At 39.2% G+C, this 17,823-nt stretch overlaps 1 protein-coding gene and 4 non-coding genes across 7 annotated transcripts; 4 read left to right on the forward strand and 1 right to left on the reverse strand.

The window, feature by feature from the left end:
* The first annotated feature begins 117 nt into the window (after window positions 1–117).
* On the forward strand, window positions 118–14,556 carry pdca (phosducin a). 3 transcript variants are annotated; one of them, XM_074650157.1, is made up of 6 exons: window positions 118–257; window positions 11,967–12,016; window positions 12,277–12,413; window positions 12,647–12,866; window positions 13,035–13,147; window positions 14,228–14,556. In XM_074650157.1, exons 2-6 carry the CDS (start codon window positions 11,968–11,970, stop codon window positions 14,414–14,416), a joined length of 708 nt encoding a protein of 235 aa, XP_074506258.1. In that variant the 5' UTR covers window positions 118–257; window position 11,967; the 3' UTR covers window positions 14,417–14,556. The 3 variants fall into 3 exon arrangements, with proteins under 3 accessions (XP_074506258.1, XP_074506259.1, XP_074506257.1); XM_074650158.1 differs by lacking the exon at window positions 118–257 and adding an exon at window positions 1,423–1,552; XM_074650156.1 differs by lacking the exon at window positions 118–257 and adding an exon at window positions 9,637–9,775.
* trnag-ucc (transfer RNA glycine (anticodon UCC)) lies at window positions 2,273–2,344 on the forward strand. Its single transcript has one exon. It is a non-coding gene; the product is annotated as a tRNA-Gly (tRNA).
* Window positions 7,103–7,175, reverse strand: trnak-cuu (transfer RNA lysine (anticodon CUU)). Its single transcript has one exon. It is a non-coding gene; the product is annotated as a tRNA-Lys (tRNA).
* Window positions 8,199–8,272, forward strand: trnan-guu (transfer RNA asparagine (anticodon GUU)). Its single transcript has one exon. It is a non-coding gene; the product is annotated as a tRNA-Asn (tRNA).
* Window positions 8,428–8,501, forward strand: trnan-guu (transfer RNA asparagine (anticodon GUU)). Its single transcript has one exon. It is a non-coding gene; the product is annotated as a tRNA-Asn (tRNA).
* Window positions 14,557–17,823: the final 3,267 nt, after the last annotated feature.

The raw sequence follows: 17,823 nt of genomic DNA on the forward strand, positions 1-17,823 counted from the left end.
GTACCTGAACGCACCTCAGGTCACGTTTCGATGTCAGTTGGAGCCGCGGGGCATGCTGGGAGCGGGAGAGCAGACAGGTGTCGAGAGGAAACCAACCGACGCTTTACTCCGTTAAACTACCGTTAAACTATGATGTATTCTACTCTAGACGGTGCAGTTTGGTATTATTTCGTAGTGGGATGTGTTGAGAACCCTTTTAGTCAGTTTATTAGAGTCTGAGACGCCGAATGATGAATCTGTGAATGAAGAGGACGCAGGTAAATTAGCATTAGCTGTTAGCTACCTTGCTATTCGCTAGCTAACGTACATGCTGTAGCCTAGCAACCTCCAGCTAACGTACATGCTGTAGCCTAGCAACCTCCAGGTAAAGTCATTGCGTCATGCTGGCTAGCAGAAGACGTGTTTTAATATTTTATATATTTATTTATTTATTTTTATTTCAAAATTACAGCATACATAGTAACAGCAGAAAACAATTAAAAACATTTACATACAGAAGAAGCATAGCGAAAACATAAACAAAGAGCTGTGACAAATATAAAAGGACAACAGAAATTAAACAAAACCAACATAAAATAAAAAAAACACAATACAAATATATAAGTAAGTGTTTTAATATGTTTGCCATAATGTTAGGAAGCTTGACTAATTAATACATTAAGTGGACTCATCTAAATTTGGCAAACTCACCACACAAAGTCGTCCCAAGAGGATTCTTCCCAATTATATATATATATATATATATATATTTTTTTTTACAAGTTTGGCCGCCGTCCCCCCTGCTGCATTGAAGACACATGATGTTAATTAGGTAAGATAAAACGGATTAAACATGATTTGGTATTTTTCTAAAGATAAGCTGTAACTTAGCTAAATCATTTGGGTAACGTAAGACAACTTTATTTGGTCCTTAAAGGGACTGTTTGTAACCATTTCCATGCTTGCTCGCGTGTGTCTACGCTGTTCAGACTCAGACTCCAGCACAAACTACACGGAAGCACCAAAACCGCAAAGTTCTATCTAGTGAAGCTCGTCTGTTAAACAGTGTTGGACGCGGTCGAGGACGCGGGGGAGACCGTAGCTTTGGTATTTGTTGTTTATCTTTTGGCTATTATCTCCTACAAGTAGCCTATAAAAAAATAATATGAAAAAAAAAATGAAATAACAAATAACTTCAACTGGAATTTAAAAACGCGTTTTGCTGCTCTCTGGCACAAAAGAGAGGAACTGCAGTTATTTCATGATGGTTACGGCTGTCAGTTGTGCCAACAACACAACATTAAACTTAAAACTTAAAACTTAGAAATTATTAAAAATGTTAAAATAAAAAATAAATATGAAAAATAAATTAAAAAAATACAAATACAAATAAAAAAATAAAAATAGAAGAAAAAAAACAATGAAATAAAAAATAACTCCAACCGGAATTTAAAAACGCGTTTCGCTGCTCACTGGAGCCAAAGAGAGGAACTGCAGTTATTTCATGATGATAACTGCTGTCAAGTTGTGCCAAGTTCCAAGAGTACTCCATCCTAAAGCAAGCATCTAAAGTGTGAGTAATCCCTCTGAGGTCAAGTTTTATATGTTCATTTCTCTGACATTTCACAATGTTGTCTCGGAGGTTTAGCTTTCCTGATGAGTTGGTGTTAGGATAGTGTCATAGGGAGGGCGTGTTTGTTGTTCTGCTGGTCCAGTGCTGTCTGTTATAGGCTTTGATTTGTTGATTAAATGATTAAATGTTCTTCTTTGACAAAAGTATATTTGTAAAACAGCCAAAATATAATTGTTGTAAATCCCTGTTGAGCTTACGTCAATTCTTAAATGTGTACCAGAATAGTAGGAAATTGTGCTAAGACAAGGTAAGTTAAGGTAATTCAAAGTCCTTTACATAAAACATCAAAAGCATTTAGACAAAGTGCAAACACATTATGAAAGGACATTTAAATACAGTACAACAGAAAATGCACTGAATTCAGATGAAAAACCTTATTTTAAGTCTTATTTTGATGCAAAGATTTGTACATTAGCAGAAATGAAGCACAACATGGAAGTGAAAGCAGCCCACTGTTTATTTAAATGTAAACATCTTATCTCCCTAACATCAATAAATATAAATAATCATGATTTCAGTATTGATATTGAAATAATGAAATCAGCACCTTCAACAGAAATGTTACTTAGCTTTGATGTGGTGTACTGAAACACTGCAGCACCCTGTTTCATACACCGCACCCTGAATTTTTAAAAGGGTTACGCAAGTGTTGTGAAACAAGCGTTGGTGGTATAGTGGTTAGCATAGCTGCCTTCCAAGCAGTTGACCCGGGTTCGATTCCCGGCCAACGCATCCTTTTTAACACTTTCTGTTCACTCAATCCTACAGAATTGCACCTTTTGTTTGTGGGGTTAAATTGCACTTAGTGGTGACAGATAAATACTACGGATTATTGACATTAGCTAAGGTAGCAGTAGCACTAACAGCATTAGTGTTACTCCTGCTACAATAGCAGCAGTAGTAATGCTAACAACTTCAGCAGAAGTAGTAGTAACATTCAGGCTGCATTCATACTAGATCAGACAGTTTCTTCCCATTCATTTTGAATGGGGGTAGTGCGTTTGGTCTGTGGACGCAGGGGGTGCCGATACTATTGCTTTTTAAACACTGAATGGTTTAGGGCCAAAATACTTGTCTGATCTTCTGCTACATTATGAACCATCCAGACCTGTCAGGTCGTCTGCTTACTGTCTCCTGAGTCAAAACTAAACATAGAGAAGCAGCGTTCAGTTTGTATGCACCACATATCTGGAACAAACCCCCGAAAACTGCAGGTCTGCGGCAACTCTCACTTCTTTTAAATTCAAGGCTGGAGACGGTTCTGTTTGCTGCTGTTGTTTGCTGCTGCTGTTTGCTGCTGTTTGCTGCTGCTGCTGCTGCTGCTGCTGCTTAGCTTTTCTGTTGAAGGTGCTGTGCTGCTGGCAAATCTCTGTGTTTATCACTGGAGATCAGACCATGGTTGCTTTATATAAACTCCTATGGAAGATCTGGGTGTCGGAGTTTCCGTAGTGTAGTGGTTATCACGTTCGCCTAACACGCGGAGGCCAGCCGCGTATAGGTGTAGAGGACTTTTTCTTGACCAGAAGCCTTTCAGAAAGGAAGCGTCTTCAAATCCCTCCTTACCCAAATATAATGTCACATACTTGGTTCAGAATATTTTGCTACATCTTGTGTGTATAATACAAAACAATTACATTTAACCTTTTAAAAAGTTTAAAATAAAATTAATCACAGATTTTTGGACAAATCATGTGGAAACAATTAATCTTTTAGGATGATGATAATAAGATAATAAGACCTTATGATTTAAAGATTATACATGCTACTTTTACATGCTGCTACTGGTAAAAGTTTATTTGAACTTAATAATATTGACAATAATAATAATTTATTTCTATAGCACACATGTATAAAACACAAAATAAAGTGCTCGACATCATAGAATAGAGAAACACCCTTTATATAATTATGTATATATATATATAAGATATGTAAGATATATAATAATATATAAGATATTATTTCCAAATATTATGCCAGTTTTAAGTAAAACTGGCATAATATTTGGAAATAATATAAGTATATTAAGGCACAACAACAGATGTTTATGGTACAGATGTGTCAGCATATGAATATAAATTTATTATTTAATTTCTATAAAGTAAAGAGAGTCACACTGATGCTTTCAAGATATTTTATTGAACAGCTGGATTCTTAAGAATTAAACACAATCAAAACTGACAACAATATAATATATAAAACAAATGAAAAGCATATGAAATATGAAGTATATATACAGTACATAGTGTATCCATAAACACATTTACAATATTAGTACTGAAAAAATAATCAATCAACTCTGGTTTCAGCTTCTCAAATGTTAGGATTGCTGCTTCTCTGTAAACTGCCAGATTACTACCTTTCACCTTATACTACAGTATATCTCATATCCCATACTATATCATAATTTACCATAGGACAATATTATAATGCTGTACTCTAGTCTCCAAATGCTCCTGTATAGATTCTATTTAGTATTATATTCTTATTTTTACTTGTATATACTTCTTTATTATTTCTGTATTTTACTTCTCTATTTATCTGTTTTTATTTCTGTCTTTATGCTGCAACAACCGAATTTCTCCGCTCTGGATCAATAAAGGTTTATCTTATCTTAATATGATTATAGTTCACAATATATACAGGATACAACTTACAGTATAACAGGGACACTAGTGTGCATGTAAAGGGGCAATTATTCTAGTGCAATAATTACATGTATTCTAGTGCAATACTTATATTTATTCTAATGCAATAATTATATTTATTCTAGTGCAATAATTATATTTATTCTAATGCAATAATTATATTTATTCTAGTGCAATAATTATATTTATTCTAGTGCAATAATTATATTTATTCTAATGCAATAATTATATTTATTCTAGTGCAATAATTATATTTATTCTAGTGCAATAATTTGGTATTTATATATTTAGAAGCGGCCCTGACGACATACAGTGTTACAGTGGTACAGTGTGTGTTTGTGTGAGAGGATATATTTGGGGTTTGGGGGTTTGGTGGGTTCACTTCCTCTTCTCTGCGACCCATCTGTCCCTTTCAGCCTGGTAGAAGTCAGACTGAGTGAACTCCATCCAGGTCATCTCGGTCTCCATGCCCTTAGCCTTGTACAAGGAGAACACTCTAGAGGGGCAGTAGATGTACTTCCCCGCCACCCCGGGGAAACTTGTATGAGTGTGAGGGCTGTGGGGACTCTGCTTTAGTGGCAGGTGACAGAACCGGCACAGGCGACCTGTTGGCAGCTGAACCGATGACTTCCTCTTGGCCCTCTCCTCTGCCACCTTCCTCCACTCAGCCCCCCTCTGCCTGGCGGCGTCCAGCTCCCGCTCAAAGAATGGAGATGCAGCAAAGTCCTCAAAAGTCATTCGGGGGTTTGTGAGGCCTTCATCTGCATATGTCTTAAAGACCTTTGTGGAGCAGTAAAAGTACTTCACTGTATTCGTCTGATAAAAAAAATGAACTGAAGAGCCGTCACCAAGATACCTAGACTTTGGCTGACCGCAGGCTAAACAGTTCCTGGTCATTTTCTTCTGCTGCTGCTGTTGCTGCTGATGTTGTTGTTGTTGTTTTTCCAGGATCTCGGTCACAATCTTCTCCACCGTGGCCCGGCTCAGTGACTCATCCTGGGAGGGAGTCACAGGTGGAGGGTTGAGAGTGGCAGGAGGCAGGGTTGTGACAGGCACACTGACTGTTTGGCTGCCTGTGGTCAAACTCTGCCACAGCTGCTGTGTCTCCAAAACCTTCTCTGGGCTGGTATTGAGTGAGGAGCTTGTGTTTTTTAATTTGGCCAGATGTTTTACATATCTAGAGATCCCGCTGAATGACTACAGTGAGAGCGTTGGTCTTCACAAGGTCATGTTTCTGAGGGGGAGACTTGTCCTGAAGCGAAGGATCCGTTTTAATCCTCATGGCTTCATCAGAGGGGTCCTGCCGCAGATGGCCTGATGGGCCCTTCCTGAATGACACCTCCATCCTTCCTGGGAAGAAGTTGATGGTCTTCTTCATTATCTCCTGTGCGCAGCAAAACACAATGCATATTAAATACAGAGTTATTAACAGTAATCATCATTTGTAATGACTAACTAACAGCATTTGATATTACACAGACAGACAGACAGATAGACATAAACCTGCATCTTACATGTAGGCTATAAAATAGACATAAGTTACAGTATTTACCCATTCAAAATGTACACTGAGCTTGTCTAAAATACGACTGTACCAACATACAGTATTCACAAAGACAAGTGATGGACGTACACAATAATAGCACTGACGGCCTCAGTCTTAATATGATTCTTAGAGACAAAAAACAATGAAATAGTCAAAGAAAGCAGGATTTTGGAAAAAGTTAAAACTCGACTGACAGCTCTTCCACATGTGCAAAGTAATAAAATGAGCTACTGTTAACGCTGACATACTGTATACATACACAACGTAACATAACCTTAATGTACTTAGCTAACGTTACCTTATCCAACAACAAACCCGAGTTACAACCTGTCAATGCTAAAACAACAACATGTAAGCCAACTAACTATTAGAAGAACAGTTTGCCCATTAAAACAACTGAGAAGAGTTAATTTACTACTTGAAATAATGATCCCCACTTACGTTTGATAAGTTTGACGTCGTGATAGATGACAAAGCTGTGATAAAACACTGCAGATCGTCCGATCATGTAGTCGTGTATCTTCTCTATGCTGCTGCCGATGCTGTGAGGTCTGTCACTCAAAGGTGACAACGGGGTCTCCTTACTGGTATCCAAAGGGGTCAAACAGCGCCCCCAAAATCCCACTTGTGGCCAGAAATATATGACAGCCGTAGTGATAAGGACTACCATAGAGAATGAATGGTAAAAGTTAAGAGAGTTAAGCTTTACAAAAGGTCCCCGGTTCAAAACCGGGCGGAAACATTCATTATATTTTTTTGTGCGAGTGTGACGGCTGCCTCTGACAGCCACACACATCAGAATCAGCTTTATTGGCCAAGAATGTGTACACATACAAGGGAGTTGTGTGCTCCAGGCTGTAAAGATCGCACCAGAGGGCCAGTGGTTTAACTCCCCAACCTCGATCCTCTGTCCCTGAAATAGCTGAGACACATTCTCTTCACAGATCCTGAATGCAGGTGGGGGGGTCAGTGGGGAGGGTATTGTGAGATGTCTTGAGTCGGAGTGGGTGAGGGGCGTGAACGTGGGCTTTTCTAGCCTGCAATAAAACACATTCATGTCGTTGGCCAGTTGATGGTTCTCCCCAGTGTGGGGGATAGTTTTCTGCTTTTGTTGTGAGCACGTGGATGACCATGCCTCTAAATCACAACCTGTTACCAGTTAAGACTTTAATCTCATGTATTGCATACCCCTTAACCTTAGAATATTGATAGAAAACCATAGATAGGAATTTTGCTTTCGACTTTGAGGTATCCGTCTTAAATATATTCTTCCACAGTTAAAAAATAAAAGGTTGACGCCCAACGTGGGGCTCGAACCCACGACCCTGAGATTAAGAGTCTCATGCTCTACCGACTGAGCTAGCCGGGCTGTGTTTCCCAAGGAAAATCTCCATTATTTGTTCTTGTCCCGACAATGTCCCTGTTTTAATGTCGTGCTGTTATGAGAGTTGGCTTAACTCACTCACTCACTCACTCATCTTCATCCCCTATGGGACATAAGGCTTCAAAGAGCTCTCTCCATTGCATCCAGTCCTTGGCAGCATGTTGGGTCTCTCCCTATGACAGGTTCATCTTGTCCAGCTCCTGTATCACAGTTCTGTGCCAGATGGATTTGGGCGTTTTTTCCGGGTTTTTTTTTGCCTGGTGGCGACTCTCGGTATCCGGTCCTGCTCCATTCTCAGCACGTGGCCTAGCCATCTCAGACGTCTATGTGTAATTTCCTTGGTGATGCTCCGGCTACCGTTTTTTTTGTACAGTTGGTGGTTGGAGATTTTGTTTGGTCAAAAGATCTGGCATATTCGTCTGAGGCATCCATTGTGAAAAACTTCCACTCTCCTCATATCGGTTTTAATCACTCGCCAACTCTCTGAGCCATATAGCAGAACGGACTTGACATTGCTGTTGTATAAAAGCATCTTTGTTTTAAGGCTGTAGTGCTTGGACCTCCAGATGGCACGGAGTTGGGAGAAGGCACCCTGAGCCTTGAGAGTTGGCTTAAGCTTGGTCTAAAGTGCGCGCGCCAGAAAATTAGGTCATCACGGCTTTCACGTGGCATGCGAAGGCTCCACAAGATGTCGCGTTGCTCTATTGTGCACCTCTGAATTTTTGTAACTACGCGCCAACTACGCCAGCTGCGCTTTTCGTTTCAACATGGACGCCTTCGAGGGAAGACTGGCCGAGCAGGTTGGCCTGTACAGACATCTCTACAACTGTTCACTGAGAGACCTTCTTGCTTATCCACAGACTATTTTGTTTTGTTTCGGAGCATATTGCAACGAATAACGCGCTGAGCATAAACAACTCTGTGCATCCTTGTAGTGTTTGTGTCTGCCAGTGAAAATATACACAGTAGTACAATACTGGTTGTGACTGTTGTAAGAACTGTGCAGCAGTCTCTGTGGCGCAATTGGTTAGCGCGTTCGGCTGTTAACCGAAAGGTTGGTGGTTCAAGCCCACCCAGGGACGAGGTCTCTTTTGAGAGAGGGTGAAAGCAGTTATCTGCATATGCATTTGGATAAATCTAATCTTACTTTAAAAAAAACATAAATTATCAAATTAATCTGTTATGCTATTGAGCCGAATTACATACATAGTCTCCTTATGATGAAATTTGTGCGTCTGTCTCTGTGGCGCAATCGGTTAGCGCGTTCGGCTGTTAACCGAAAGGTTGGTGGTTCGAGTCCACCCAGGGACGGGAGTATCTTTTCTTTCTTTTTTTTTAAAAAGACAATTTTTAAGCAGTAAATTAGTCTGTAATATTCAATATTATTACAATTATAGTGTTATCATATTTGTATTGCGGTTCAGAATGTGTAAAACATTGGGCAATCATATGATTTTGTAAGTTAGATGTTCTACACACAGGGCTGTAACAATAGATTTCACATGTGGAGAAAATGGAATGCTTGTCCTGACCTTTGACCGCTTGCACATACCACTGCAACTTGACTGACAGACTGCCTGCTGTGAGCCAAGTGAAGTAAGATCAAAATAAACATAAGCCGGTAAATACAGCCTTGTTGCAAAATTTGAAGAAATTCGTTCAAGGCTTTCGTGAGATATTATGTTAACGTGAATGGGACGGACGTGAGGTCACAGTGACCTTTGACCACCAGATTCTTATCAGTTCATCCCTGAGTCCAAGTGGACGTTTGTGCCAAATTTGATGAAATTCCCTCCAGGTGTTCCTGAGATATTGCATGCAAGAGACGTGAGGTCACAGTGACCTTGACTTCAACCTTTGACCACCAAAATCAAATCAGTTCATCCTTCAGTCCAAGTGGACATTTGTGCCAAATTTGATGGAATCACCTCCATGCATTCCTGAGATATTGCGTTAACGAGAATGGGACGGACGTGAGGTCATAGTGACCTTGATCTTTGACCACCAAAATCGAATCTGTTCATCCTTGAGTCCAGGTGGACGCGCCAATGTGAGGAAATTCCCTCCAGGCGTTCCTGAGACATCGCATTCACGAGAGAAGGGCGACGTGAGGTCACAGTGGAACTGACACCAACTGCCACTGCTAAATTTTAAATGTGTAACTATCGACATATTCATAATGCATACAAATTTGAGGAAGGTGGCAGATAAGATCCCAAAATGTAAACCTGGCAACTGAATAATTATTTCATCAATATTTATAATTGCAAATTTGGGGTGGAGAGTCTCTTACTTGGTTCTACTTTGCCGTCATTAGTCCACAACACTGAGCCTGGTATCACACCTAATCATATTACAGTGACAGTGATAATGAAGATGACAGTGAAGATAAAGCTTATTCCCCTCATCTCTCCCTCCCCTCCCTTTTCTAAATTTGTGTTCCCCTCTCTCCTGTCAGTCCTCTATATGTGGACACACTACTCAGTGAATGCTTAGATTGACAGAAGATAAATTGATACGACAGACAAAGATTGAAAAAACAAATTAGCTGTAAGAAACTGATATTTCTCACTAAAGACTCAAAGGTAAGAATTTCTAGCTGTTTTAGTTAGGCAGTCATTTGTACTACATGTCTAGTACGCTTATCATCTTCCCCTGAATTCTGAAGCTACGGGTAGCCTATAGTTTCTCCACGCAAAAATGCTTGTGTTAGAATTTTATTTTATACACGTCACGCCGTGGTCACCTTGCAACAAAGTCCCTTTCAGATATTTTCTGTGTATATTTATTGTTGCAGTATTCATCATTGTCCGATCGAAATGTGTATTTTTTCCTTAGCAGCACATGGTGATATATATATATACATATATACTTACATCCATTTTTATATGCTTACATAACCATTGCTTTAGTCAAGTCATTTGTTCATGCATATATTATAAAGTGTTTATTTTTATCTTTTCAAATCATGTTATGCCATGTTTAAAACCATTGAGGGTTCACTTGCTGAACTGCATTTGAGTTAATTAAAACCAACCATGCAAGAAAGGTATTGCTTTGATAACATGCAGGAATTAGCTGCCTCAGACAATAGGGCATTATGAGTTTTATGACTGACGTAGTGTTGATTAGCACCCCATTGTCAATGACAGCTCAGCTGTTTCAGCACAGTAGCTTTCGATGTGGTCTTTACCGATGTATCCGGGGGGGAAGTGGATTCCTCATGAATGTATTCCTTGATTGCTGTTGGTTTATTTATAATTTAATGGAAAAATTCATGCCACATTTTGGTTACTTTGACAAAAGAAAAAGAGATGTTGTGCGTTCGAAGCCAAATCTAATTACATTCAAGAACTATATCATTTTACAATTCATTAAATGTGCTGACCGCCATCTACTGTAGGTAATACTCTATGGATAGTTACCTCATACAACCCCACTTCAAAACAACCTAACTTTCCCTTTAAATAGATTATAAAGTAATATGCTCTCCTTTTTTTCCTCCTAAAATTGAGTCTGTCACCAGAGGTTAATCTTACATTTTCAGGATCACAATAGTAGCATAAAACTTATAAAAAGGTAAACAGAATGACAGGCTTAGCTAGCAGATTATGTCATATCACACACGCGCACATACATAATAAGATGTCCTAGGCATATGTATACGTCATTCTCCTGGTAATCTCAGCATAATCTGATTAGTAATCTTCAGACAGCTGGCAGTAAGTGGTTGAGATAACAATGTGTCCAACTGCGTGGATCCATGCAGTTGGACATTTGTCAAAGTGTTAAAAAGTGTATTGCTGTTAGGGCTATGTTCACACTAAAATGGCTTAATTAGAAATAAACATTTCCTCACTATAGTGGCCTTTCATCCAGACTAAAGGTCTTTGCACACCAAATCCGTATTTTTTAAACTTCTCCAGTTAAACGATACCTGCAATCGATCCTTTTTGTGCCCAGATCTAGAAAAAGATGTCTTGTTTTGCTCGCAGCCAATCGCCACAAGTGTTCTTCAATTTATGAATGATGTATGATTGGCCCACTGTCGCAGCAACTACATCCCATAGACCCGTAATTGCTTGCCTTCACACGACTCTGAACACGGAGATGTCGGAGCCGGCGGCTATTAGCTAACGGTGCTTACAGCGCAACAACAACGGCAACAAGCTCTGACAGAGCTAACACTTAACCTCACCGCTAGATGCTGCCAGATGTTACACACTGTACCTTTTTAGACGGCTTTTTTTTTCACCCCAAAAACAACACTTACCCAGGTCCATTCCTGGCTGTATTTTGTTGTGTTTATTTTTTTCTTTGGCAATATGTAGACAATGTCAGATAAAATCATGAAATAAGAATAGCTCTGTACCAAACTCACAATGAAGTGAAGGAGAACATTATCAACGTCCCGAGTAAACAACAGGATTTGTTCTTAGTTCAGCTCAACTTTATTTTGCACAGTTACACCAGTGGAAACATAAATGATCTATATATCATGCAGTTGAGCTAGAAAACATTATAAAATAAAACGCACACCTGTAGGAGAGGCGCATAGGAGAATGAGATCAAGTGAAAAAGTGGTGAACTCCCACACACTCTGAGCACACAGTTTACTAAAGAAGCAACACTTTTGTCATAAACCATCGTTAGGCATTCAAGGCTAATTCTGGTTTAGAGTTTAGATGGACTTGTAGCATGACTTTCATTTCTCCTCACCTGCTCTCCGTATGGGCCAAGTCAGGTCATCCAGTTTGTGCGTTCTCTGTATTGCAGGATGTCTGGATCTACCCTGGAAGAAGAGGACTTGCCTGCCAATCACACAGGTCAGAGGCATAACTCAGAACGATGATGGCGGTCTAGCCTCACTCAGTATGGTGTAGCTTTTGTAAATCATCACAACAGATGTACTATCCTGACTGAAAACTGATGAATGTTGTGTCTCTATAAACAGCTTTATTGAGGAATCAATCGATGTGCACTCGATGGTCAATACAGTTTCAACTGTTCGTTATATTTAAGTACGTCTTCACAAGGTATGTCTTCACAAAGTAATGTTTTTTTTGGCATTTCTTTCTATCTATAGGTCCAAAAGGTGTAATCAATGACTGGCGAAGGTTTAAGTTGGACAGCGTGGATCAGACTGTCCCCCAAAGCAAGAGAGAGCTGCTCAGACAAATGTCCAGTCCACGAGAGGATGACAAGGAAAGACTCAACAGAAAGGTGGATGGAAACACTCCCCAAACCTCACACACTAAAACATACCATTGACCCGATTGCACAGATAAGTGCCAACAAAAACAAAAAGACAGACACAATTAAACAAAAACATACGGTACACACAACAACAATCTACTGTGGCTTGGATTGTACCTCATTTGTATGTCGCTTTGGGGAAAAAAAGGTCTTAAATGTAACAAAAAAGTAAAGCAGTAACATCCATTTCCTCACCCTAGATGAGTGTTCAGGAGTACGAAATGATCCAAGAAGAGGATGAACGTTGCCTGAAACGCTACAGAAAACAGTGCATGCAGGAAATGCACGAGCGCCTGAGCTTCGGCCCTAACTTTGAAGAAGTCTACGAGCTTGAGACTGGAGAAGCCTTCCTGGAAGTCATTGAGAAGGAACATCGGTTGACCCTAGTGGTAGTCCACATCTACCAACACGGTGTCAAAGGTCTCTTTTTATCATTATGTGTTTAAGTCTTAGCTCATTGACTCATGTTCCAACTACAGTCTCATTGCTACAACATATACTCCGGAAATGTCTTATGTATTCCTATGGGATGTTTCACTAGGATGCTGTTAGCTAATAGTGATGCATGCATTATTTGTCCTTTGTCAGGCTGTGATCAGATGAACTCATGTCTGGACTGTCTGGCTTCGGAGTACTCCAGCGTTAAATTTTGTCGTATTGATGCTGTGGCGTCAGGTGCTGCCGAGCGCTTCTCTCCCGAGGTTAGTAAACTGTTAAGAACAAAAACAACAAAGAAAATGATGATGATAATTAAGACTGTCGATCGATTAAAATAATTAATCCCACATTTTTGATCTGTTCAAAATGTACCTTAAAGGGAGATTTGTCAAGTATTTAATACTCTTATCAACATGGAAGTAGACAAATATGCTGCTTTATGCAAATGTATGTATATATTTATTACTGGAAATCCATTAACAACACAAAACAATGACAGAAATTGTCCAGAAACCCTCACAGGTACTGCATTTAGCATAAAACAATATGCTCAAATCATAACATGGCAAACTGGAGCCCAACAGACAACAACAGCTGTCAGTGTGTCAGAGTGCTGACTTGACTACGACTTGCCCCAAACTGCATGTGATTATCATAAAGTGGGCATGTCTGTAAAGGGGAGACTCGTGGGTACCCATAGAACCCATTTACATTCACACATCTTGAGGTCAGAGGTCAAGGGACCCCTTTGAAAATGGCCATTTTTCCTCATTCCATCATTTCTACTAGTGACAGTAATAGAGTTTGTAGTCACACTGCTAGACTGCGCTAGAAAGAGCAATACTTGGCATCTAAAGAGTTTTTTGCCTTTTCATGGTATCATGTATCGGCCCTTTTTGACCAAAAAGTTGAAAATATGAAACCGAAGGAACTAAACTCTGTCCCTTTTGTACTTTTCTGATAAATGACAAAAGCAAAGTACAGTACAGAACTGTATACAGTTCCCTCCCTCCCCCCCAAAATAGGGCTCCTCCAGAAGCCACGATGTAATTAAAACACTGTAATTTACCACGTATATAGTGTTTTTTTTTATGTAGAATATATCGAACATTGAATGACATCAGATATAAAATGTTATTCCTTCATTTAGTGCAGAGATTTCAAAAGTGGCAGATAAAATAAAAATTGTCTGTACTGAAATTGGAGTAGCATTGACTTTGCATTAAACACCTTGTTATTGAGATGCTGAGTACTGCCTATATTAAAACCAGTGTCACTGTCACTATTAAATGATCAACCTCAGAGACAGCCTGCAGGTAAACTTCCTATTCATTTCCTTCCAGGTTCTTCCTGCCCTGCTGGTGTACAAAGCTGGCGAGTTACTGGGTAATTTCCTGGCAATTACCAAACACTTCAATGAAGACTTCTTCGCAACGGATGTGGAGGGGTTTCTCAACGAATATGGCCTGTTACCTGAGAAGGAGTTCACAGCATGTGCTGATGATGAGGACGAGGGAGGGGATGTGGAATAGTAAGAGAAAGAGAGGAGGAGAGAAGGATGAATTGTAGTGGAGGGGAGTGGATAAAAGCAGAGAAAGAGGCCCAATTCTAATCCGGTCCCTACAACCCTCCCAAACTCTGTTCGTAGTCACACTCACAGCTCAATGAAGCATCTTCTTTAAGGTGGAGGGTATAAATACAGCGGCCACTTCGGGAAGAACTACCCTCTCTTTGGCAAGGAAGTAAATAAATATAAGAATCAGAAATAATTTATTGATCCCCAGGGGAAAAAAGAATAGAAGAAGAAAATATAAATAAGAAACATGTATAAAAAAAAATCTATCATTAAGTGTGCAAAAATGCAAGAATAGTATAAATAAATAAGAATATTGTATATATATACAGTATAATATTGTGCAGCTGAATTATTGCACTGTTAAGTCAGTATTGCACAGTTGAAGATATAATAAATTATGGGGTTATAGCTGCTGATAGAAGGTAAAAAATAATAAATATATGCTGTATATATAATAAATATAAATATACAACACTTTACGATCTAATGAACATGTCTACCGTTTTCTAGACTGGACGAGGGTATATTTGATCCTAAATACAATCTATTTACTTTAAGTTGATAATGTGTGTATGACAATAAAGTAGAATAAAATAAATGTCATATCTCATCTGAGAATAAATGTTTGTACCGGTTGTTGCACGGAACTGACGTCGGAGCGTGTTCCATGACGAACACACAACGGCGTTGCACGTCGTCAGTAAGGGCAGCTGGTTAAGTCGGCATCGATGCACTTAATATTGCGGAGCCTTCGCGCAAACAGAGTGGAAGCGGGTAGGGAGAGGGTGTAGGGGGCGGATTGGAATTGGGCCAGAGTAAACAGGAAGAGGGGGTATAACGGTAAGGGACAAAGGAAAGAAGAGCTGAGGAAATAAGTGGTGAGAAACTGTTGCAGTCATGACACACACAAGAGTTAAGAAAGCATTTACATTACATGTGCAGTTAAACACACAATAACAAACATCCATCAGCACACACTGAATGCTGATTACATTTAGAGGCAGTTAGGTGTAAACCACACGGTGTGAGAACGTCTGTGCTGAAATACTGCTTTGCAGTCTTATCATAGCTCTCCAATAAAAGACGACTTTACCAAACGCCTCTCTGTCTGTGTCTGTCTGTCTGTCTGTCTGTAACATTGGACTGCAACACATCTAATGGTACATATCTGATCTTATGGTCATGGTCACCATTTCAATGTAGTCCTTCAGCAGGTCAACTCTGACTGTATTTCGGTGTGGCAATATATTTGGGTGTTTCTGCAACTACAAGCATTTTTAAGTCTTTTTTTTGCAGAGGAATCCTTAATAAATATATAAACAGTGGTATTACCCATCTTCACATACAAATAATTACTAAATAATGTGATTTAATAAAATATATGAAGCATTTTATGGGTCGAAACACCACTTTTCTTCATGTTAAGACACACAAAATGAGCTAATACGATTACAATATGAAATTATTTCATATGGAATTGTTTCATATACATATTACTTTACACCATATTAAAAAAAATGTTTTTAATTGTTTACAAATATTTGATTGGATTTTTTTCATCTAAATGCGCCTGTCCCACACTTCTGAGTCCTTGGGGGTAGAAACCTATAATGGCTTATAAAAACCACACCCAAAGGACATACAATAGGTAAACATATTACCATGACAAAAATCACCAGTACATTTTAGATATTAGTGTTCAAAACATTTCAAATATAAAAAATATACAGTGTAAAGTGCAGGAGTAAAGTTCAAACAAAACAAAACAAAATACGAAGAAGCAGGAGTAATTGCCATATTTACAGTAGTTCTAGCTGCTGAGCTTCTTTCTCACAAAATAACCTAAAAGTTCCTGAAGAAAACTCAAACCAATGAATAAATCAAGGTAACTAAACCCTCAATTTATTATTATTTGGTAAATGCAAACTATTTTTAATCTCAACGGTATATTCATTCAGTGTGTAAATGATACTCAATCACAATCAAATCACTACATTTCATGTAGACAACATCAGTCCTCAGGTGTGCCATTATTTTTCTTAAGTAAAACCAAGACATTGATTTTATTAATTGTAAGGGACAGGCCTATTCATTCTCACTGTGCAAAATCATTTTCCATTTGTGCAATTTTGATAATAGTCTGTTTATTGTCAATACTGTATATACTGCTCCTATTTTTATACTCTTTTTTACTGTGTTAGCTGATGCATCTTGTTTTTTTGCACTATCCCCTTTGCTGCTGTACACTGCAAATGTCCCCACTGTGGGACTAATAAAGGAATATCTTATCTTAGATAACACTGATAGTTGCAATAGCAGTTGCCAATTTCCAAATACAAGTCCTGGCAATAATAAAAGCCTCCTTAATTCTATCTTAGGGCAATAAAACCAAGCCCATGTTCATGTGTAATGAGTTAACTAAGTGAAGATAGAACCAAGATGACAGAAAACATCAAGGAAAACCATGGCCTCAACCCAACCCAGGGACTACAGAGCAAATGTTCCCTGAGTTTAGCCTGTCAGGCAGCTGCTGCCTCTCAATTCTATGCTCTCAACCTGCTTTACGAACGGTTTTGATTTGTAGATGATTAATATGATTGTCTTATGGTAATATATGGTTGAAATTATGGTTATTATCTAACTATTTTTTTAGCAGAGACCGTATTTGTACACAGCCCGAAAATAAATGCTGCCTGAGAGTCCTTACTCTGGGGGAAACAAACTCTTAAAATACTTTCATATTTGTAGTTCTTTCCTGCTGTTTTGACACTAGTGATGGGAATTCCGGCTCTTTTTAGTGAGCCAGATCATTTGGCTCAGCTCACCAAGAAGAGCCGGCTCTTTCGGCTCCCAGACGGCTCTTCGTTTTACCACTTCTGCCTTTTTATAATTCAGCCAAATTTAGCGCTGTTTTGATTTTTGATTAATATGGTTGCTCATATATCACTTAAATTATTCAATATAATTATACTAAACCTTATAATTTCCAGAATACCTTAACTTTACATGCTGCTTTGTTTCCGACTGTCGCTCATCTTGTCTGCTATTCGTGCACCGTACTCCTCTCTCTTTCTCTCCTCCTCTCCCTCCTGCTCTGTACCTGTAAACCGCCAGCGCGCAGGACGTGACGCTTTCCAACATTGGACGCTTGGTGGGCGTGTCACTAGACACAGGCTGTCCCCACCTGACTGGACGAACGCTTTCCCTCCGTGGGCTGCTGCTCCAAGCTTTCAAACCAGAACCAATATGGAGGCTCGTTTGGAAACTTTCTTCTCTTATTTCACGAAAATAGTTCACCGAAATGTGTTTCTGAAAACATTTCATGCGAGAAATAAGCCGTGCAGCTGCTGAATCTGTCTTTAT

This window comes from Sebastes fasciatus, chromosome 11 (genome assembly GCF_043250625.1).
Source record: "Sebastes fasciatus isolate fSebFas1 chromosome 11, fSebFas1.pri, whole genome shotgun sequence".
NCBI classification, from domain to species: Eukaryota; Metazoa; Chordata; class Actinopteri; order Perciformes; family Sebastidae; genus Sebastes; species Sebastes fasciatus.